Below are 16720 nucleotides of genomic sequence, written 5' to 3'. Positions count from 1 at the left end.
ATTCAACCAGTCCATTCTAAGTGAGATCAGTCCTGGGTGTTCTTTGGAAGGAATGATGCTAAAGCTGAAACTCCAGTATTTTGGCCATCTCATGCGAAGAGTTGACTCATTGGAAAACACTCTGATGCTGGGAAGGAATGGGGTCAGGAGGAGAAGGGGACAACAGAGGATGAGATGGCAGGATGGCATCACTGACTCAATGGACGTGAGTTTGAGTGAACTCCGGGAGTCGGTAATGGACAGGGAGGCCTGGCGTTCTGCAATTCATGGGGTCGGAAAGAGTTGGATGTGACTGAGCGACTGAACTGAACTGAACTGGAAAAACCATAGCCTTGACTAGATGGACCTTTGTTGGCAAAGTAATGTCTCTGCTTTTTAATATGCTGTCTAGGTTGGTCATAACTTTCGTTCCAAGGAGTAAGCGTCTTTTAATTTCATGGTTTCAGTCAGCATCTGCAGTGATTTTGGAGCCCAGAAAAATAAAGTCATCCACTATTTCCATTGTTTTTTTTTTTTTTTAAATGTATTCATAGATAAGCTTTATTTCAATGTTTACATAAAAATGAGTTGATGTCGAACAGGAAAAGGTTTTTACAAAGGGTTAAAATTTATCAAACAACAGAACTTGGTCCTTCCCTTTAGTTTGAATTCAGTTGGCTGACGCATCGTTATTAGTATCCACCCTCACTAATCATTTTCATCACACACAGTATCTAAACGTCTTCAGGTGGCACTTCCTATTTCCCTGGAAGTCTCTTAAACTGCTTTCAGTTACAAGAGAAGGGCAAGGATTTTATCGGCTCATACTCTACTCCACTGGAGGCAAAGATACATCCCTTAATTCTCTTGTTTAAATTGTGGTTGTTGGCAAAGTGTCCAAATGAAGAATTTAATGCTAACACACAAAGAACATAGTATAATCTATGTATAACAGTAACTTTGCTTCAAATTTTTTTCATTAAGAATAATTTTTATTCTCTTTCCACAAGGAAGTTATAAAAATACCTGTAAAAACATTGAAAAGGCTCTTTAAAATCCTGGAATGAAAAATTCTGAAGTATAAATTATGATACATTGTCTATGATTTGCAAATAAAGAATAAAATAAATTCTACAAGTTGGAATTTCTGAATGATTTTGGCAGGAATTTACCAGAAGGAGCCAGAACATCAAACCTTAACAATTTTCTATTTTCATCCCAATTGAGTTTTTGAAAAGCTGTATAATCTGTTGACAGGTACAGTCCACATACAAACTTGCTTCTGCCGTTAATGATGAAGTCAATCTGAAGACAGAGATTTGTACGCTGGATGCACCAGGCTCTTCCATGCAACTGACTGGTTTTCTCTTATTTTTTTCCATCATGTTTTAAATAAAAGTAAATATATATATATGGTAAAAAAAATTTAAATGGTACAAGAAGATTTAAAATAATCAGTAAATATCCTTTTTGCCTATAACCTAAAAAGTCTGATGTCTTCCAAATCATCAGTCACATGAATAATTTGCAAAGTGAAGTCAACCTTAGAGTCTCTTCATCTGAAAATTATTCTCGGGATTTCTGGAATGTGTTGATTCTCTCATATATTGCCTCTGTTACAGAGGAAAGCCATGCAGTCTTCTTCTAAAAAACAACTAACTACAAAAACAACTCGCACGCTCTGCTTTGAGAGAGCAAGTCCAGGCAACACCTTGTACTCCATGGATCTGGTCCTGGCTACAGGCAGAAGCTCTGGTATCAACCCTGAAATTCAGGAATCATATTAACTAACAAGGCATTTTCAAAAATAAGAACTTTCTTTCAATCAAAACAAGGTCATCATATATACACTATCATGTGTGAATGATAACTAGCTAGGGAGAAGCTGCTATATAACATTCGGAGTCCAGCCTGGCGCTCTGTGATGACCTAGAGGAGAGGGAGGCTCAAGAGGGAGGGGATACTATATAATTATGGCTGATTCGTGTTGTTATACCAGAGAAACCAACACAACATTGTAAAACCATTACTTTCCAATTAAAAAATCAAACCCAAAAGAATCCCACAAGGTCATCTAGTCCTTGAAAAACAGAGAGGATGAACTCTGTCAGATTCAGTTTATCTGGTCATTATTTAATTGAAAAATAAGCGTGTGTTAGTTGCTCAGTCGTGTCTGACTCTTTGTGACTCCATGAACTGTAGACCTCCAGGCTTCTCTGTCTATGGAGTTCTCCAAGCAAGAATACTGGAGTGGATTGCCATTCCTTTCTCCAGAGGACCTTCCTGACCCAGGGATTGAACCCAGAACTCCTATATGGCTGGCAGAGTCTTTGCCATTTGAGCTACAGGGAAGTCAAAATTAAAACTGAAAAATAAATTTGTACAAAAGGACACGAGCCGCAGAATCCCAAACATTCAAGTTAAAACTAGGTCAAAGCTTTCCTAGAGAACAAAGGGGAGGCAAGGCAGCAAAGGAGTCAGGATGGAGAAAGAAGCTTCTTTCAGAGAAATTCCCGCCCCGGCGGTGGGCAGTTGAGTGCTCTCCCCACAAGGTCTGCTCACTCTCTGGTGAGCAGGAAACGCTTACAGAGACTTGGGCGGGTGGCCAGAGCTCAGCCAAGCCCTTCCTGAATGCCTCGGATCCTCCGGGCCAGCTGCACATCCGGGAAGAGCGTGACGCGGCCGGCGTGTAAGGAGAGGAGATAGGCATCCTCAAAGAGATGAACTAGAAATGCTTCTGCCGCCTCTTGTAGGGCCAACAGGGCCTGGGCTTGCCAATTGAAGTCCACACCACGAGTGAATTGAACACATATTTCTCTTGCCTGTGAAAGAGCGGGGATGGGGAGCAAAGGGAAGAGTAGAGAGGAGAAGGAGACTCAAAGAAGACAGACTCTCTCCATGAGCCTCCATGAATCTTCACTTCTGTTCTTCCTTCCTGGTGCTTAATCTTGGGACCTAACTAGTAGCTAACACCTAACTAGGTGTCAACTCCAGGGAGGTTAGAGATGGGCACATCTATCCTGGTCATGGTGTGGGGGGAGGAGGAGACAATCTGTTAGGGCAGGAGAAGGGATGAGAGGGTGGTTGGATGAGAGAGTTCCTTTTACAAAATCAAAGAGCACAGTTTCAAAGGTGGTGGGGGTTAGAAACGAACTCTATAAAGAATGAGAAGTTGCCCTCGGCAGGCTCCAGTTTTCAGGAGCTGAAGTGTCCCTGATCAGATTATAGAAGAGGTCCCTTGCCGTTTGGGCAAGAGATGACAGGGCCCCAACACCCGGGAAATTTAAACAAAGGAGGCTGCACAGGGGTTGGCGGGAGGCTCCCTGGAGCTCACCAGGCGGCAGAAGGGGCTCTTTCTTAACAGCAGGTGTGTGGTCTTCTGAAGAGTTCGGATCTCCTTCAGGACTGTATGTCTCCGGCGAGCAAGTGGACGGGAGGACGTGCCTAAGGACAGGGCCGGCGGGGGGGCGGCGGGAGCCGGGGTCGCGGGGCGCCTCCTTGGTGTTTCGGGCTTGCGTTTCTGGCGGCGGGGGCCCATGGCGGGCGCGCAGGGCTGGAGCCCTGCGGCTCCTTCTAGATCTTCTGGGTCCGGGCCACTATTTCCATTGTTTCCCCATCTATTTGCCATGAAGTGATGGGACCAGATGCCATGATCTTAGTTTTCTGAATGTTGAGCTTTAAGCCAACTGTTTCACTCTCCTCTTTCACTTTCTTCAAGAGGCTCTTTAGTTCATCTTCACTTTCTGCCAAAAGGGTGGTGTCATCTGAGGTTTATGCCATAAGGGTGATGTCATCTGAGGTTATTGATATTTCTCCTGGCAATCTTGATTCCAGCTTGTACTTCTTCCAGCCCAGTGTTTCTCATGATGTACTCTGCATATAAGTTAAATAATCAGGGTGACAATATACAGCCTTGACATACTCCTTTTCCTATTTGCAACCAGTCTGTTGTTCCATGTCCAGTTCTAACTGTTGCTTCCTGATCTGCATATAGGTTTCTCAAGAGGCAGGTCAGGTGGTTTGGTATTCCCATCTCTTTCAAAATTTTCCACAGTTTATTGTGTTCCACACATTCAAAGGCTTTGGCATAGTCAATAAACCAGAAATAGATTTTTTTCTGGAACTCACTTGCTTTTTCGATGATCCAGTGGACGTTTGCAATTTAATCTCTGGTTCCTCTGCCGTTTCTAAATCCAGCTTGAACATCTGGAAGTTCACGGTTCACATATTGCTGAAGCCTGGTTTGGAGAAGTTTGTGCATTACTTTGCTAGCATGTGAGATGAGTGCAATTGTGTGGTAGTTTGAGCATTCTTTGGCATTGCCTTTCTTTGGGATTGGAATGAAAACTGACCTTTTCCAGTCCCATGGCCACTGCTGAGTATTCCAAATTTGCTGGCATATTGAGTGCAGCACTTTCACAGGATCATCTTTTAGGATTTGAAATAGCTCAACTGGAATTCCATCACCTCCACTAGCTTTGTTCGTAGGGATGCTTCCTAAGGCCCACTTGACTTCACGTTCCAGGATGTCTGGCTCTAGGTGAGTGATCACAGCATCATGATTATCTGGGTCTTGAAGATCTTTTTTGTATAGTTCTTCTGTGTGTTCTTGCCGCCTCTTCTTAATATCTTCTGCTTCTGTTAGGTCCATACCATTTCTGTCCTTTATTGTGCCCAGCTTTGCATGAAATAGTCCGTGGTATCTCTAATTTTCTTGAAGAGATCTCTAGTCTTTCCCATTCTATTATTTTTCTCTATTTCTTTGCACCGATTGCTGAGGAAGGCTTTCTTATCTCCTCTTGCTATTCTTTGGAACTCTGTATTCAAATTGGTATACCTTTCTTTTCTCCTTTGCTTTTCACTTCTCTTCTTTTCACAGCTTTTTGTAAGGCCTCTTCAGATAGCCATTTTGCTTTTTTGCATTTCTTTTTTGGGGGATGGTTTTGCTCCCTGTTTCCTCTACAATGTCACGAACCTCTATCCATAGTTCATTAGGTACTCTGTCTACCAAATCTATTCCTTTAAATCTATTTCTCACTTCCACTGTATAATAATAAAGGATTTGATTTAGGTCATACATCAATGGTCTAGTGGTTTTCCCCACTTTCTTCAATTTAAGTCTGAATCTGGCAATAGGGAGTTCATGATCTGAGCCACAGTCAGCTCCCGGTCTTGTTTTGGCTGACTCTATAGAGCTTCTCCATCTTTGGCTGCAAAGAAGATAAGCAATCTGATTTTGGAGTTGGCCATTTGGTGATCTCCATGTGTAGAGTGTTCTCTTGTGTTGTTGGAAGAGGGTGTTTGCCATGATCAGTGTGTTCTCTTAGCAAAAATCTATTAGCCTTTGGCCTGCTTCATTCTGTACTCCAAGGCCAAATTTGCCTGTTACCTCAGGTGTTTCTTGACTTCCCACTTTTTCATTCCAGTTCCCTGTAATTAAAATGACATCTTTCTTGGGCGTTAGTTCTAAAAGGTCTTGTAGGTCTTCTTAGAATCATTCAACTTCAGCTTCTTCAGCATTCCTGGTTGGGGCATAGACTTGGATTACCGTGATATTGAATGGTTTGCCTTGGAAACGAACAGAGATCATTCTGTCATTCTTGAGCCTGCATCCAAGTACTGCATTTTGGACTCTTTTGTTAACTGTGATGGCTACTCCATTTCTTCTGAGGGATTCCTGCCTGCAATAGTAGATATAATGGTCATCTGAGTTAAATTCACCCATTCCAGTCTATCTTAGTTCGCTGATTCCTGGATGTCAATGTTCATTCTTGCCATCTCCTGTTTGACCACTTTCAATTTGCCTTGATTCATGGACCTAACATTCCAGGTTCCTATGCAATATTGCTCTTTACAGCATCAGACCTTGCTTCTATCACCAGTCACATCCATAACTGGGTGTTGTTTTTGCTTTGGCTCCATCCCTTCATTCTTTCTGGAGTTATTTCTCCACTGATCTCCAGTAGCATATTGGGCACCTACTGACCTGAGGAGTTCCTCTTTCAGTGTCCTATCTTTTTGCCTTTTCATACTGTTCATGGGGTTCTCAAGGCAAGAATACTGAAGTGGTTTGCCATTCCCTTCTCTAGTGGACCACAGTCTGTCAGAACTCTACCATGCCCCATCCGTCTTGGGTGGCCCCACATATCTCTATACTTAAATTCTACAGCACTTGATGGATTTTGAGACAGTATGCTGAATATCAGTTTTTAGTCACAATGACTAAATAGTTTTTTCTATTTTTCAGGAGAGCCAAGCATGGAAAGATCTAAACAATATCTGAGTAATTCTTTTCAGCATTGTGAAATGTTTGTGTTATGTAATTTCTAATTATAAATAATTATATATATTGGGGCTTTCCAGGTGTCTCTAGTGGTAAAGAATCTGCCTGCTAATGCAGAAGACATAAGAGACCCAGGTTCCATCCCTGGGTTAAGAAGATCTCTTGGAGGAGGGCATGGCAATCCACTGCAGTATTCTTGCCTGGAGAATCCCATGGACAGAGGAGCCTGGTGGGCTATAGTCCATTGGGTTGCAAACAGTGGGACATGACTGAAGTGACTTAGCACAGAGAAACAAAATGACTGTATATATTTAATTGTACATAATTATATAGATATCTACATAGATAATAACTTTTATTTGGAGATGACAAGACCCTAGTATCTCCTGTAAACCTGTAAAAGTAGTAAGTTTCAGTCTTCTCCCTTCTTTCTCCACAACATGACAAGCTACAGTTTCACCTAATTACACATTTGTAACCAGTCGCTTTGAGATGCCTTGTCGATGTCCTTGACTTAGAGCTATGAAGAAAATCCCCTGGAGAAGATGTGTCTGTATTTGCTATCCTTTATCGCAGCCTCTCTTGTGTTCCCTGTTGGGGTCCCTCCAACCTGACCATTGCTGGCACTGTGTCTGTGTCTTTTCAGAACAGTGCTTCTTGATCAGGGCGTTGTTGGAGTTAGTGCAGTTAGGGAACATAAAAAAAAAAAAAGGTTCCTACTCTTGTTTGATTTTATAATGTGGATTTGGAAGGTAAGAAATTAAATTGTTTACATACAAAAATACCAGTATTAAAATCTTCTTGGCTAGTAGGTATCCTTGTGCAAGTTGATGGCATTCAACTAGGAGGGGAGAGTGTTCAACTTTATGTTCATAAAAACTGGTCTGGGTTATAGATGGTGGAGAAACAGTGGTTAGGCTGGTCTGTGCTCTGAAGCCAAGATAATGACACTTAAATATTATGTTCAGTGTGAAAAGATCATTCACTCTCAACACTTTTTCTTCATTGCTACTAGTGGTATTGTGTGTGTGTGTGTGTCTCTGTGTGTATTTTTCTTCCTTAACAAATTCTCCTGAATATGTTTTGGTCCATTTTGAAAATGTGAATGCTGTCCTTTCATTTGCTTTTTATCCCTTGGGTGAGGGGAATGCTAATTAATGAATTATTCCCTAAGTTACCAACTGTAGTAAACATTTTAAATTGAATATCTGTTGTTTATTCTGGTACTCCATTATAGTCTGACATAAAGTTCAGAGCACAGTTCCGTGTAGGCTCTGCCCAGTGGAACTTGGATAATTCCGTAGGGGTGAGGGATAGACAGCCACAGTAATGGACCTGCGGTTTCAAGCTGAGACAAATACAATGGGAGAAGTAGTTGTTTTTCTCTGAAAGCAAAGGACAAACTTGACCTGGAAGTGCTTGTTGGTGTGGTCTTGGCTTCAGCATCCCATCCAAGAAGTATTTCCTGGTTTGCAAACTTTAACCTGAGAGCAAAGTAGCTGAACTTTGCCTGTGTGTAAAATATGTAACTACAGTTTGTATTTTTGTTCTTTAATTTTCAAAGCAGAAATCATGACCCAACTTACCCATAAACACTCAGGTTATGAAATCTCAATTTAAATAAATAGCCTGAGAATAATACCATAATTTCAGAGCAATGTTGAATGTAAACATTCAGAATTATCTATGCAATGATATGAAAATCATTGTGATGTTTATGGGTAATACACAAATTTACTGTTAATACTTATTGTGGTTTGCTATCTACATAATTAAAAGAGATGCTAAATTGTAGTTAAGGATTAGTGAAAATAAATATATGATTATATCCCCGCTTTGAGTTCACTGACATAGTGAATGCTATTTATGAAGAACTGAGTTAAGTAATATTGATGGAGAGAATGTAATGGTCCTTTCTTAGCTTAGCTTACCCAAATAAAGAACATCCACAATCTGATTCAGTCTCTAGATGGTTATCACATACATAGCGCTGGGATATTCTTAGTACTTTTATTCATGTTTATCTTTATACTCAGATGAACAGTATCAAATGTAGAGTTCCAACACCCCATGCCATTGAAAATCCTACATAGGACAACTTTTTATTTTCCAAGACAATTTCTAGAAACTTAGTTTCCAAGTTTATCAAATTCTAGGAGAGACGTCCAGATCATATTTTATTTCAAAGAAGGTGCAACCAATTGAAAAAAAGTACCTTAAATTTAAAAAACAGTATAAAACATAAAGTCCTCTTTAAGCCAAATCATGTCTTAATCTCAAAGACAGGTGTTCTTTTAACTGTGGGACATGCAAATTTAAAAACTTTAAGATATTTGAATAGTATTTATTGGGATCTTATGGAGTGCTGTGTAATATGCTAGCCATTTTAAACCTCACAGAATTCTGCAGGGTCAAATGAAGGAGCCTGATTTTTCAGATGTGGAATGAGTGATAGTCCCTCAGTCATGTCCAACTCTTTGCGACCCCATGGACTATAGCCCACCAAGCTCCTCATTATGTGAATTCTCTAGGCCAGAATACTGAAGTGGGTTGCCATTTATTTCCCCATATAGATGTAGAGACTAAGATTTTGTGACTCCAGTGGGGTGATTCTGACTCTTAATGTGAAAGCATTTAATAGAGGCCATATCTCAGGGCTTGGGGTTAATGCTATTATAGAAAAGAACTAAGTAGGCAATAGCATATGGCCGGACACAGAAAACTCCTTCTTCTGTTGGAGTTCTTTTGTAACAAAGACCTCTTGGGGGAGACCCATATCAGGTCCCTACAATTAATATCAAGTATGAGCTCAGTTGGTAAAGAATCCACCTGCAATGCAGGAGACCCTGGTTCGATTCCTGGGTTGGGAAGATCTGCTGGAGAAGGAATAAGCTACCCACTCCAGTATCTTGGGCTTCCCTGGTGGCTCAGCTGGTAAAGACTCTGCCTGCAATGTGGAAGACCTGGTTTCAGTCCCTGGATTGGGAAGATTCCCTGGAGAAGGGAACGGTTACCCACTCCAGTATTCTGGCCTGGAGAATTCCATGGACTACATAGTCCATGGGGTCACAAAGAGTCGGACATGACTGAGCGAATTTCACTTCACTTTTCACATGAAACATCAAGAGTTCTCTACAGCTGTTCTTCTTTGTTGATGATGCATTTACATTTATTTTTACTTGGCTGAGGGTCTTTGTGGCAACTCCCTCTTCTGACGTGTTAATGTTTTGTCTACTAGATGCTGAGCTATATGTGGTGAACAGTCAAGGTGCCCCTGAATGTTGAAGGTAGGTCTGGCATTTCTCCTGGCAGCTCCTCCAGTTTCCTTTTCTTTGTTCAAATCCATCAGGCTCCCAGTAGTGAGAGGTGCCCCTTTTGTCCCTTTATCGACCCTCACTCTTAGGAGATTCCATCAGTCCTTTTGGACTCAGCTTTCTACTTCTAGGCATCACCTTTTCAAATTTGTAATGTCAATCAGAACCTTGTCTTTGGCTCCAGATGTACATATGTTACTTCCTAATTACCTTTTGCTTGCTATGCTATTAATACTTTTTTCCTTTAACCAAGCATATTAACTTCTACCCCAAACTATACTCCCTTTCAGCAGATGTGACTATCAACCTGGTCAGAAAAGTCATGTGTTAGGAATCTTCTTTAATTCCTTTTCACTCGGCTTTCTCCTCCAAATATCCACCAACAATCCTGGCAATTCCACACCAAAAGTATCTCGACAGACTTGAATTCTCTCCATCTCAATTACTGGCCACCTATTCATGGATGACCAAATTCATTCTTTTCAAGAAATATCTACAACAGCTATTAATACTCAGTAGATACCAGATACCTTTCTATCCAGGAAGGGCACTGAACAAAAGCAAACCCAGGCTCTCACAGAGCTTACAATAAACATTTATTGTTACTGTTGTTTAGTTGCTGAGTTGTGTCTGACTCCTTTCTATTCCATGGACTGTAACCCACCAGGTTCCTCTGTCCATGAGGTCTCCCAGGCAAGAATACTGGAATGGGTGGCCATTTCCTTCTCCAGGGGATCCAACCAGGGATTGAACCTGAGTCTCTTATATTTCCTGCATTGACAGGAGGATTCTTTACCACTGAGCCACCAGGGAAGACTCAAACATTGGCTTCCCTGGTGGCTCAGAGTTAAAGCATCTGCCTGGAATGCGGGAGACCTGGGTTTGATCCCTGGGTGGGGAAGACCCCCTGGAGAAAGAAATGGCAACCCACTCCAGTACTCTTGCCTGGAGAATCCCATGGACGGAGGAGCCTGGTAGGCTACAGTCCATGGGTTCGCAAAGAGTCAGACACGACTGAGTGACTTCACTTTCACTTTTACTTTCTGTTTGCATACTGCATAGCAATAACTCTCTTGGGAGAAAGAGTATATTACAGTGTACTTTGTTCTCTGTGTAAATTCAACTACTGATTATTCTCATGTCTTTGAACATAACAAGGTAGAATCCAAGTCCTGTCCAGTCATTGAATGTCTACGTTTCACATAGGTTGTAATGAATTATTACCAGGTGAATCATTACCCCAAACACAGATGTTCACAGCATTTAAACTGTTCTTTAAAGATTTATAGAACTTTCCATGAATAATAATAGCACTTGATCCACCGTGGTTATTTAAATTATAAGCCATTTATGAGAACTGTCTTGTTATAATACTCTTTCCTCTATTCTTTACAACATGATTGTTTCAAAACTATTTGCATTGTTGCTTATTCTCAAAATGTCTTGTTAACAAAAAGACTTAGGATTTTGAATGTCAGTCAACCTAGAAAACATGTTGAGTTTCACTGTTTGAGATCAGAAGAACAATAAAAAAATTAGATCAACTTTTGTACAAAAGAAACTTAGACAAGTATCTTAGCAGAAGTGTTTCTTTTTTATTTGGCACCAATGGGATTTAACAACCATTAGAATAAGCATAGAAGCTAGTAATTTGATAAGGCAAAAAACAATATTTGCATTTAAAATTATATTCTCTAAATTTTTTTCTACTACTTTAAATTACTTTGGTTAGTTCTGGAAATGACAGATCAAGCAATAAATTAATCCTTAATAGATGATCAAAGCAGATTTTAAAATCTGAGAATAAATGTTCATTTTGAAATAAAGAAACTATCAGAAATTTAATGTTTTACTATATATCTCTATAGGAGCATAATTTTAATTAATAAACAACATTATGCTTGCAGGATCCTAATAAAGATTATATTTCCCAAATTACACAGGACAGTCACATGAGTACGATCATTAAAACTCTTTAGATAATACTTATTTTTCATTTTATTTGAATATTTATTTTAAAAAGTTCTTCATATGTTAATGCTTGCATAGACCAAATTGTTAAACTTTATAAGGTATTGTTTCAGGGTGACTTACTGTTTTTACAAAATGTACATGTTCTAACCATATTAATTTCCATGAAAATAAAACTTCCCCAATTTTATGAAGAGAAAATGTAGCAGAAGTTCAGCAACCCATGGCCTAGCATAATGGTGGTGGTGGTGATTTAGTTCCCAAATCCTGTCTGACTCTTTTGATCCCATGGACTATAATGCCTGCCAGACTCCTCTGTCCATGGAATTCCCAGGCAAGAATACTGGGTAGGTTCCATTTCCATATCCATGACACAGGCATTGAGCCCTCATTCCTTGCATTTCAGGTAATCTCCTGCATTGCAAGTGGATTCTTTATCATTTAGCCATGAGGAAAGCCCCAAAGCCTAGCATATAAATATCAAAAAGTAAACCAGCATTCCTCCCCTTATTTATCCGTTAGTTTCCTTAGAATGCCTCACCTGGTGTTTCACAGGTATTCAGAGCTTCATAATTGAATAAAGGAAATATTTGAAATTGAATAAAGGAAAACATCTCGCATTAAATTAATTGTTTCCATGAATTATTTACACTTTCACATGACTTTCTTTTGTTTTGTTAAATTCATAGAACACCATTGTGAATGGCAAGAGGGCCATGCATGTGACTTTATAATTTTAAACACAGTTGCTAAATCACAACATGGTCGTGGTCGTTTGGACTTTCTGTCTTCAATTTTGTTCTGTCTTCACTTCCACAGTCTTTGCATAATGCCTAATGAATTTACTAAGCCCAAATATGAACAATTTTTTTGATGGTCTATATTTATTTCTGCTTATTTTCTGTTTTCATTCTTTGATTTTTTTTTTTCCAAGTTTTAACCAACAGGAACTATGGCATTAAAAGTCCTGAAAAGCCTTATCTCCAATGGATATTTTATCTCCCTCCCAAATTTAGTGAATGCCACATGGACAGAGGAGCCTGGCAGAGGGCCACAAAGAGTTGGACAGGACTGAGCACAATAGAAGAAGGTGAAGGTGATGTCGCTCACTTGTGTCTGACTCTTTGCGACCCCGTGGACTGTAGCCTACCAGGCTTCTCCATCCATGGTATTCTCCAGGCAAGAATACTGGAGTGGGTTACCATTTCCTTCTCCAGGGGATCTTCCCAACCCAAGGTTCAAACCCCGGTCTCCCGCATTGGAGGCAGACGCTTTAACCTCTGAGCCACCAGGGAAGCATGATAGAACCCAAATAGAAATGGTGAGTAAACCTCCTGGGTGCTTACTCCCCCTCCCAGCTGAGTTTCCTATTATAGTCTGAGGAGTTTCTACTATAAATACACATAATTTACAGAACGTTTCCAGTCCATATGTGTATCCTCAACTTTCTACTGGTAGCTTGTTCATCTTGAAGTTCATGTTTCATTAAAAAAAAATGCTCTATTATTATGGTGTATTTGTTTCCATACAAATTCAAATAAACCCATGTTAAAATAGCTTAATATTATAAATCTCAACAAAATGTGATTATGGAATGGACAACAAAGAATTATTTTTAACTTTATTATTTTAATGATTACATTATGTTTTTTCAAGAAAATGCGTAGTCTTTAGAGATGCAAGTTGTCATGGATAGGGGTAGAAGAACGTGATATCTCCGATTTGCTTTAAAATTACATTATGGACAAATCAGTACAAGAAAAAATTAGATACTTGAATCAAATGTAACCAAATTTTGAAACAAATTGATTCACAGGGATAAGCATATGGGATTCATTATACTGTTCACTCTAATTTGGGGCTTGACTTCTTTTTCAAACTGAAGTTTAAAACATGTATTTAAGTGTAATCATTAGAAAACTTTGACAGCTATCCCCAAGTAGATATAAAATTCATGCACATTTGGGACTAGAGAAAAGAATTTACTAGTAGCAAAGGTGGGAATGCAAAAAAATAAAAACAACAGAAATCGTGTGTGAGATGTAAGGGTAATTTTAACCATTCAGATAGATATTAAATACCCAGGGAACCAAGCATTTCCTTAATATCAGTTCACAGCTACCTTGTAAAGCCCAATCAAAGTGAAACAACCCTTGCTTGTGAGAGAAGAACTGGATATCTGAGAAAAGGGAGCCACATGGTACCTGGGAGCATGTGAAGCCCAGGGTAAGTGGTGCTACGGAAGCCCAGTGTTTTCAGCCACCTCCTGTTCCTCTCATGGGCTCTGAATATGTAATTTGTTTTCCTGTTAGACATGATGGAATTTAAACAGACACATTGTTTCATAGCACTCATTTAAATAACTCACAGCAACCAAAATCCTCTTAGAGTAATTTTCAAGAGGATTTTGAGACCAGAATCCAGATTAGAAGTAGTACTTGCTTTACAAGATGTTCAGGCTCCTGATGACAACAGCCTTGGTTATGAGAGGCTTATTCTGCACCATGAATTATACTGAGGACTGTTTTCCACTGTGCCACTTGGTACTCATGAAAGACCCACCACAGAGGTTCTCTTTTAAGAGCTGTTTTATGGAGGATGATTGATGAAAACTTGTTCATATTTAGTCCATATAACATGATGAGTTTGGAGATAAGTTTACACCGATGAAACCAAGTGATAATAAATATCAGTTCCCATTTTCCAGATGAGAAAAACAAGAAAATGTAGAGAAGTTAAACGACTGTCCCAAATTCTCATCACTAATAAACAGAGAAAGTGAAGTCAAGCCACACCTGCCCAGGGTCAGTGTCCAGATTTAACTCTTCTGAACCAGGAGAACATCCATGGACCAATGATAACTGACTTGCCCATCTCACTAGCCATCACTAATTACAGTTCTTGTTTCTTTTCTTTTCTTCTTTTTTTTTTTAAAAGGCAAATCTCCCCCAATTAACCACATTGCTGAATTACATTTTCTGTGGTAACTACTAGTTATCTCTTTGGTTGCAACTGTGCATAATTTGAAGAAGGCAATGGCACCCCACTCCAGTACTTTTGCTTGGAAGATCCCGTGGACGGAGAAGCCTGATGGGCTGCAGTCCATGGGGTTGCTAGAGTCGGACACAACTAAGTGACTTCACTTTCACTTTTCACTTTCATGCATTGGAGAAGGAAATGGCAACCCACTCCAGTGTTCTTGCCTGGAGAATCCCGGGGACGGGGAAGCCTGGTGGGCTGCCGTCTGTGGGGTCGCACAGAGTCGGGCACGACTGAGGCGACTTGGCAGCAGCAGTGCATAATTACTCTCCATCTTATTTTGATCTACCTTCTTTTTCTGTCTCTTGGCATCACCCTCAACTATTCTGTACTGAATAGAATCAACCTCACAAAAGACCTTTCTCAATCTACAGTCAAATAAAAACAGCTTCTCCACTTCAGTAAAAAGTAAGTACATTGATGTGGAAACTACTTTTCAGGAAAAAAATTAAAAAGCTCTACTTTTTAAAGTGTCCTGTGCCTGTGAAAGCCTTGGATGTCTACAACCCAGAAAGCTTAATTAGGGTTATATTTGGAAGAACTGGAGGATATATTTTAATTAGATAGCTTAAAAATGTTTCTTATTACAATGTTGTATTCACACATAAGTCCTCAGGTACAGTGTTTATAACTTGCAGCAAACTCAGAAAAGGAGGAGGACATTTCTAGAACAGTAAAATGATGGATCATATGAAACGCTGAATTCTGCTTCCTGTGTTACCATTAACAGAGGCTGAGTGAAGAGAACTCAGACCTCAGTGTAATATTTTTGAAGCTTCCTCTGAGTTTATAATGATTTAAAAAAAATTTTTTAAAGCCTTGAAATCAGTTTCTATTTTAAAATATCATAAATGTAAAGATAAAGAGATTCAGATCAGGTTGAGTCAGTGAATATTTCAATTTTACTTAACTGTAAAATAGCTGAAAAAATAAAACAGTGAATAACAAAAATAAAACAAATGACTAAAATAAAAAGCCTAAGTAACTGAAAAAATGTAGTATGCCTAAACCAGCTTCCATTAGAAGTCAACAGTATTCATGATGAAAGCAACTGACATTACTTCCAGGTAACTGAAAGTTAGCAAATAAAGTTCTGTGCATGTGTGGCGTATGTGTGTACAAGTGCTTTGTGTCTGGGTCAGAGAAACGAGTGATAGAATAAATAGTTCTGACTAGCCGACCACATATTCAATTAAAAGATTCATGTTGATGTATGGCAAAACCAATACAATATTGTAAAGTAATTAGCCTCCAAGTAAAATAAATAAATTTAAATTAAAAAAAACATGTTTCTATACATCGGTGTCTCTTTTGCTATCTCGTACACCAGGTTATTGTTACCATTCATTTTGATATTTGGCAAAACTAATACAATTATGTAAAGTTTAAAAATAAAATAAAATTTAAAAGAAAAAAAAACATGTTTAACATATAATTTGATATTTTAATTGTGAAATGATACATATTCACCAAGTCTGAGTTTAATAAATAGGTGTATTTTTAAACTTGAAAAAAAAAAAGATTCTGAATGCAAGGCAATTTCTCAGAAAGGAGGTAAAATCAGAAGTCGTTGGTGACAACAGTTTTATTTCTAAGGTACAGACTAGGTTAATCCTGGCCCCTGTTTTAAAAGTATTTGAAAAAAAGAAAAAAAAAAAAAAACTAACAAAACAAACAAAAAGAAAACACTTTGTTTATTCCAATAGGTACTTCTTTTGTTTTTCCTTAAGAAAAAAAAGTAAAATGAGTTCACCTAAATCAAGTGTGTCTGGTGTTGAGAGAACAATTAAGTCTTCAGAAACTTACCTTTTGATGTTTCCCAATTAAACACTTATACCTACTTAATCTTTTAATATTAGGAAGATCAAGATTTGTCTGATCAACACAGGAAGGCGACTTTGAGGAAGGAGAAGCTGGTAGTGTTAAATCACAAACTCACAATCCTTTGAGCATGGAGATATCACATAGGTAAGTAATTGGAATGATTTTATGATAACTAAAACACTAAAGAAGCAGCTGATGAATTTATTTAATGGTCTCTTTTTGTCAGTGGATCAGCTAAGAAGGACAGCTTTTCAGTTATAAGAGTGTTAGGAGAAAATGCATAGAAAAATCAAAATCAAAAAGCTGGTTA

At 39.0% G+C, this 16720-nt stretch overlaps 1 protein-coding gene across 2 annotated transcripts; it reads right to left on the bottom strand.

The window, feature by feature from the left end:
• Positions 1–503: 503 nt before the first annotated feature.
• LOC782601 (histone H3-like centromeric protein A) lies at positions 504–3574 on the bottom strand. Of its 2 annotated transcripts, none has more exons than XM_002698615.6 (3): positions 3314–3574; positions 2567–2801; positions 504–1743 (listed from the first exon to the last, which is right to left on the bottom strand). In XM_002698615.6, the coding sequence occupies exons 1-2, from the start codon at positions 3515–3517 to the stop codon at positions 2592–2594; spliced, it is 414 nt and encodes a 137-aa protein (XP_002698661.1). In that variant the 5' UTR covers positions 3518–3574; the 3' UTR covers positions 504–1743; positions 2567–2591. The 2 variants fall into 2 exon arrangements, with proteins under 2 accessions (XP_002698661.1, XP_005225982.1); XM_005225925.5 differs by lacking the exon at positions 504–1743 and adding an exon at positions 2092–2321.
• Positions 3575–16720: the final 13146 nt, after the last annotated feature.

This window comes from Bos taurus, chromosome 27 (assembly GCF_002263795.3).
Source record: "Bos taurus isolate L1 Dominette 01449 registration number 42190680 breed Hereford chromosome 27, ARS-UCD2.0, whole genome shotgun sequence".
Classification (NCBI taxonomy): Eukaryota; Metazoa; Chordata; class Mammalia; order Artiodactyla; family Bovidae; genus Bos; species Bos taurus.
This window is presented reverse-complemented; position numbering and strand designations above follow the sequence as displayed.

What these genes read in the sequence shown, in the direction of transcription:
- LOC782601 (XM_002698615.6), bottom strand. Translation starts at nt 3,517, where the DNA reads ATGGGCCCCCGCCGCCAGAAACGCAAGCCCGAAACACCAAGGAGGCGC. An exon ending in AGAGCCCCTTCTGCCGCCTG is followed by an intron (nt 2,802 to 3,313) that starts GTGAGCTCCAGG and finishes GCTCTTTCACAG; the next exon opens with GCAAGAGAAATATGTGTTCA.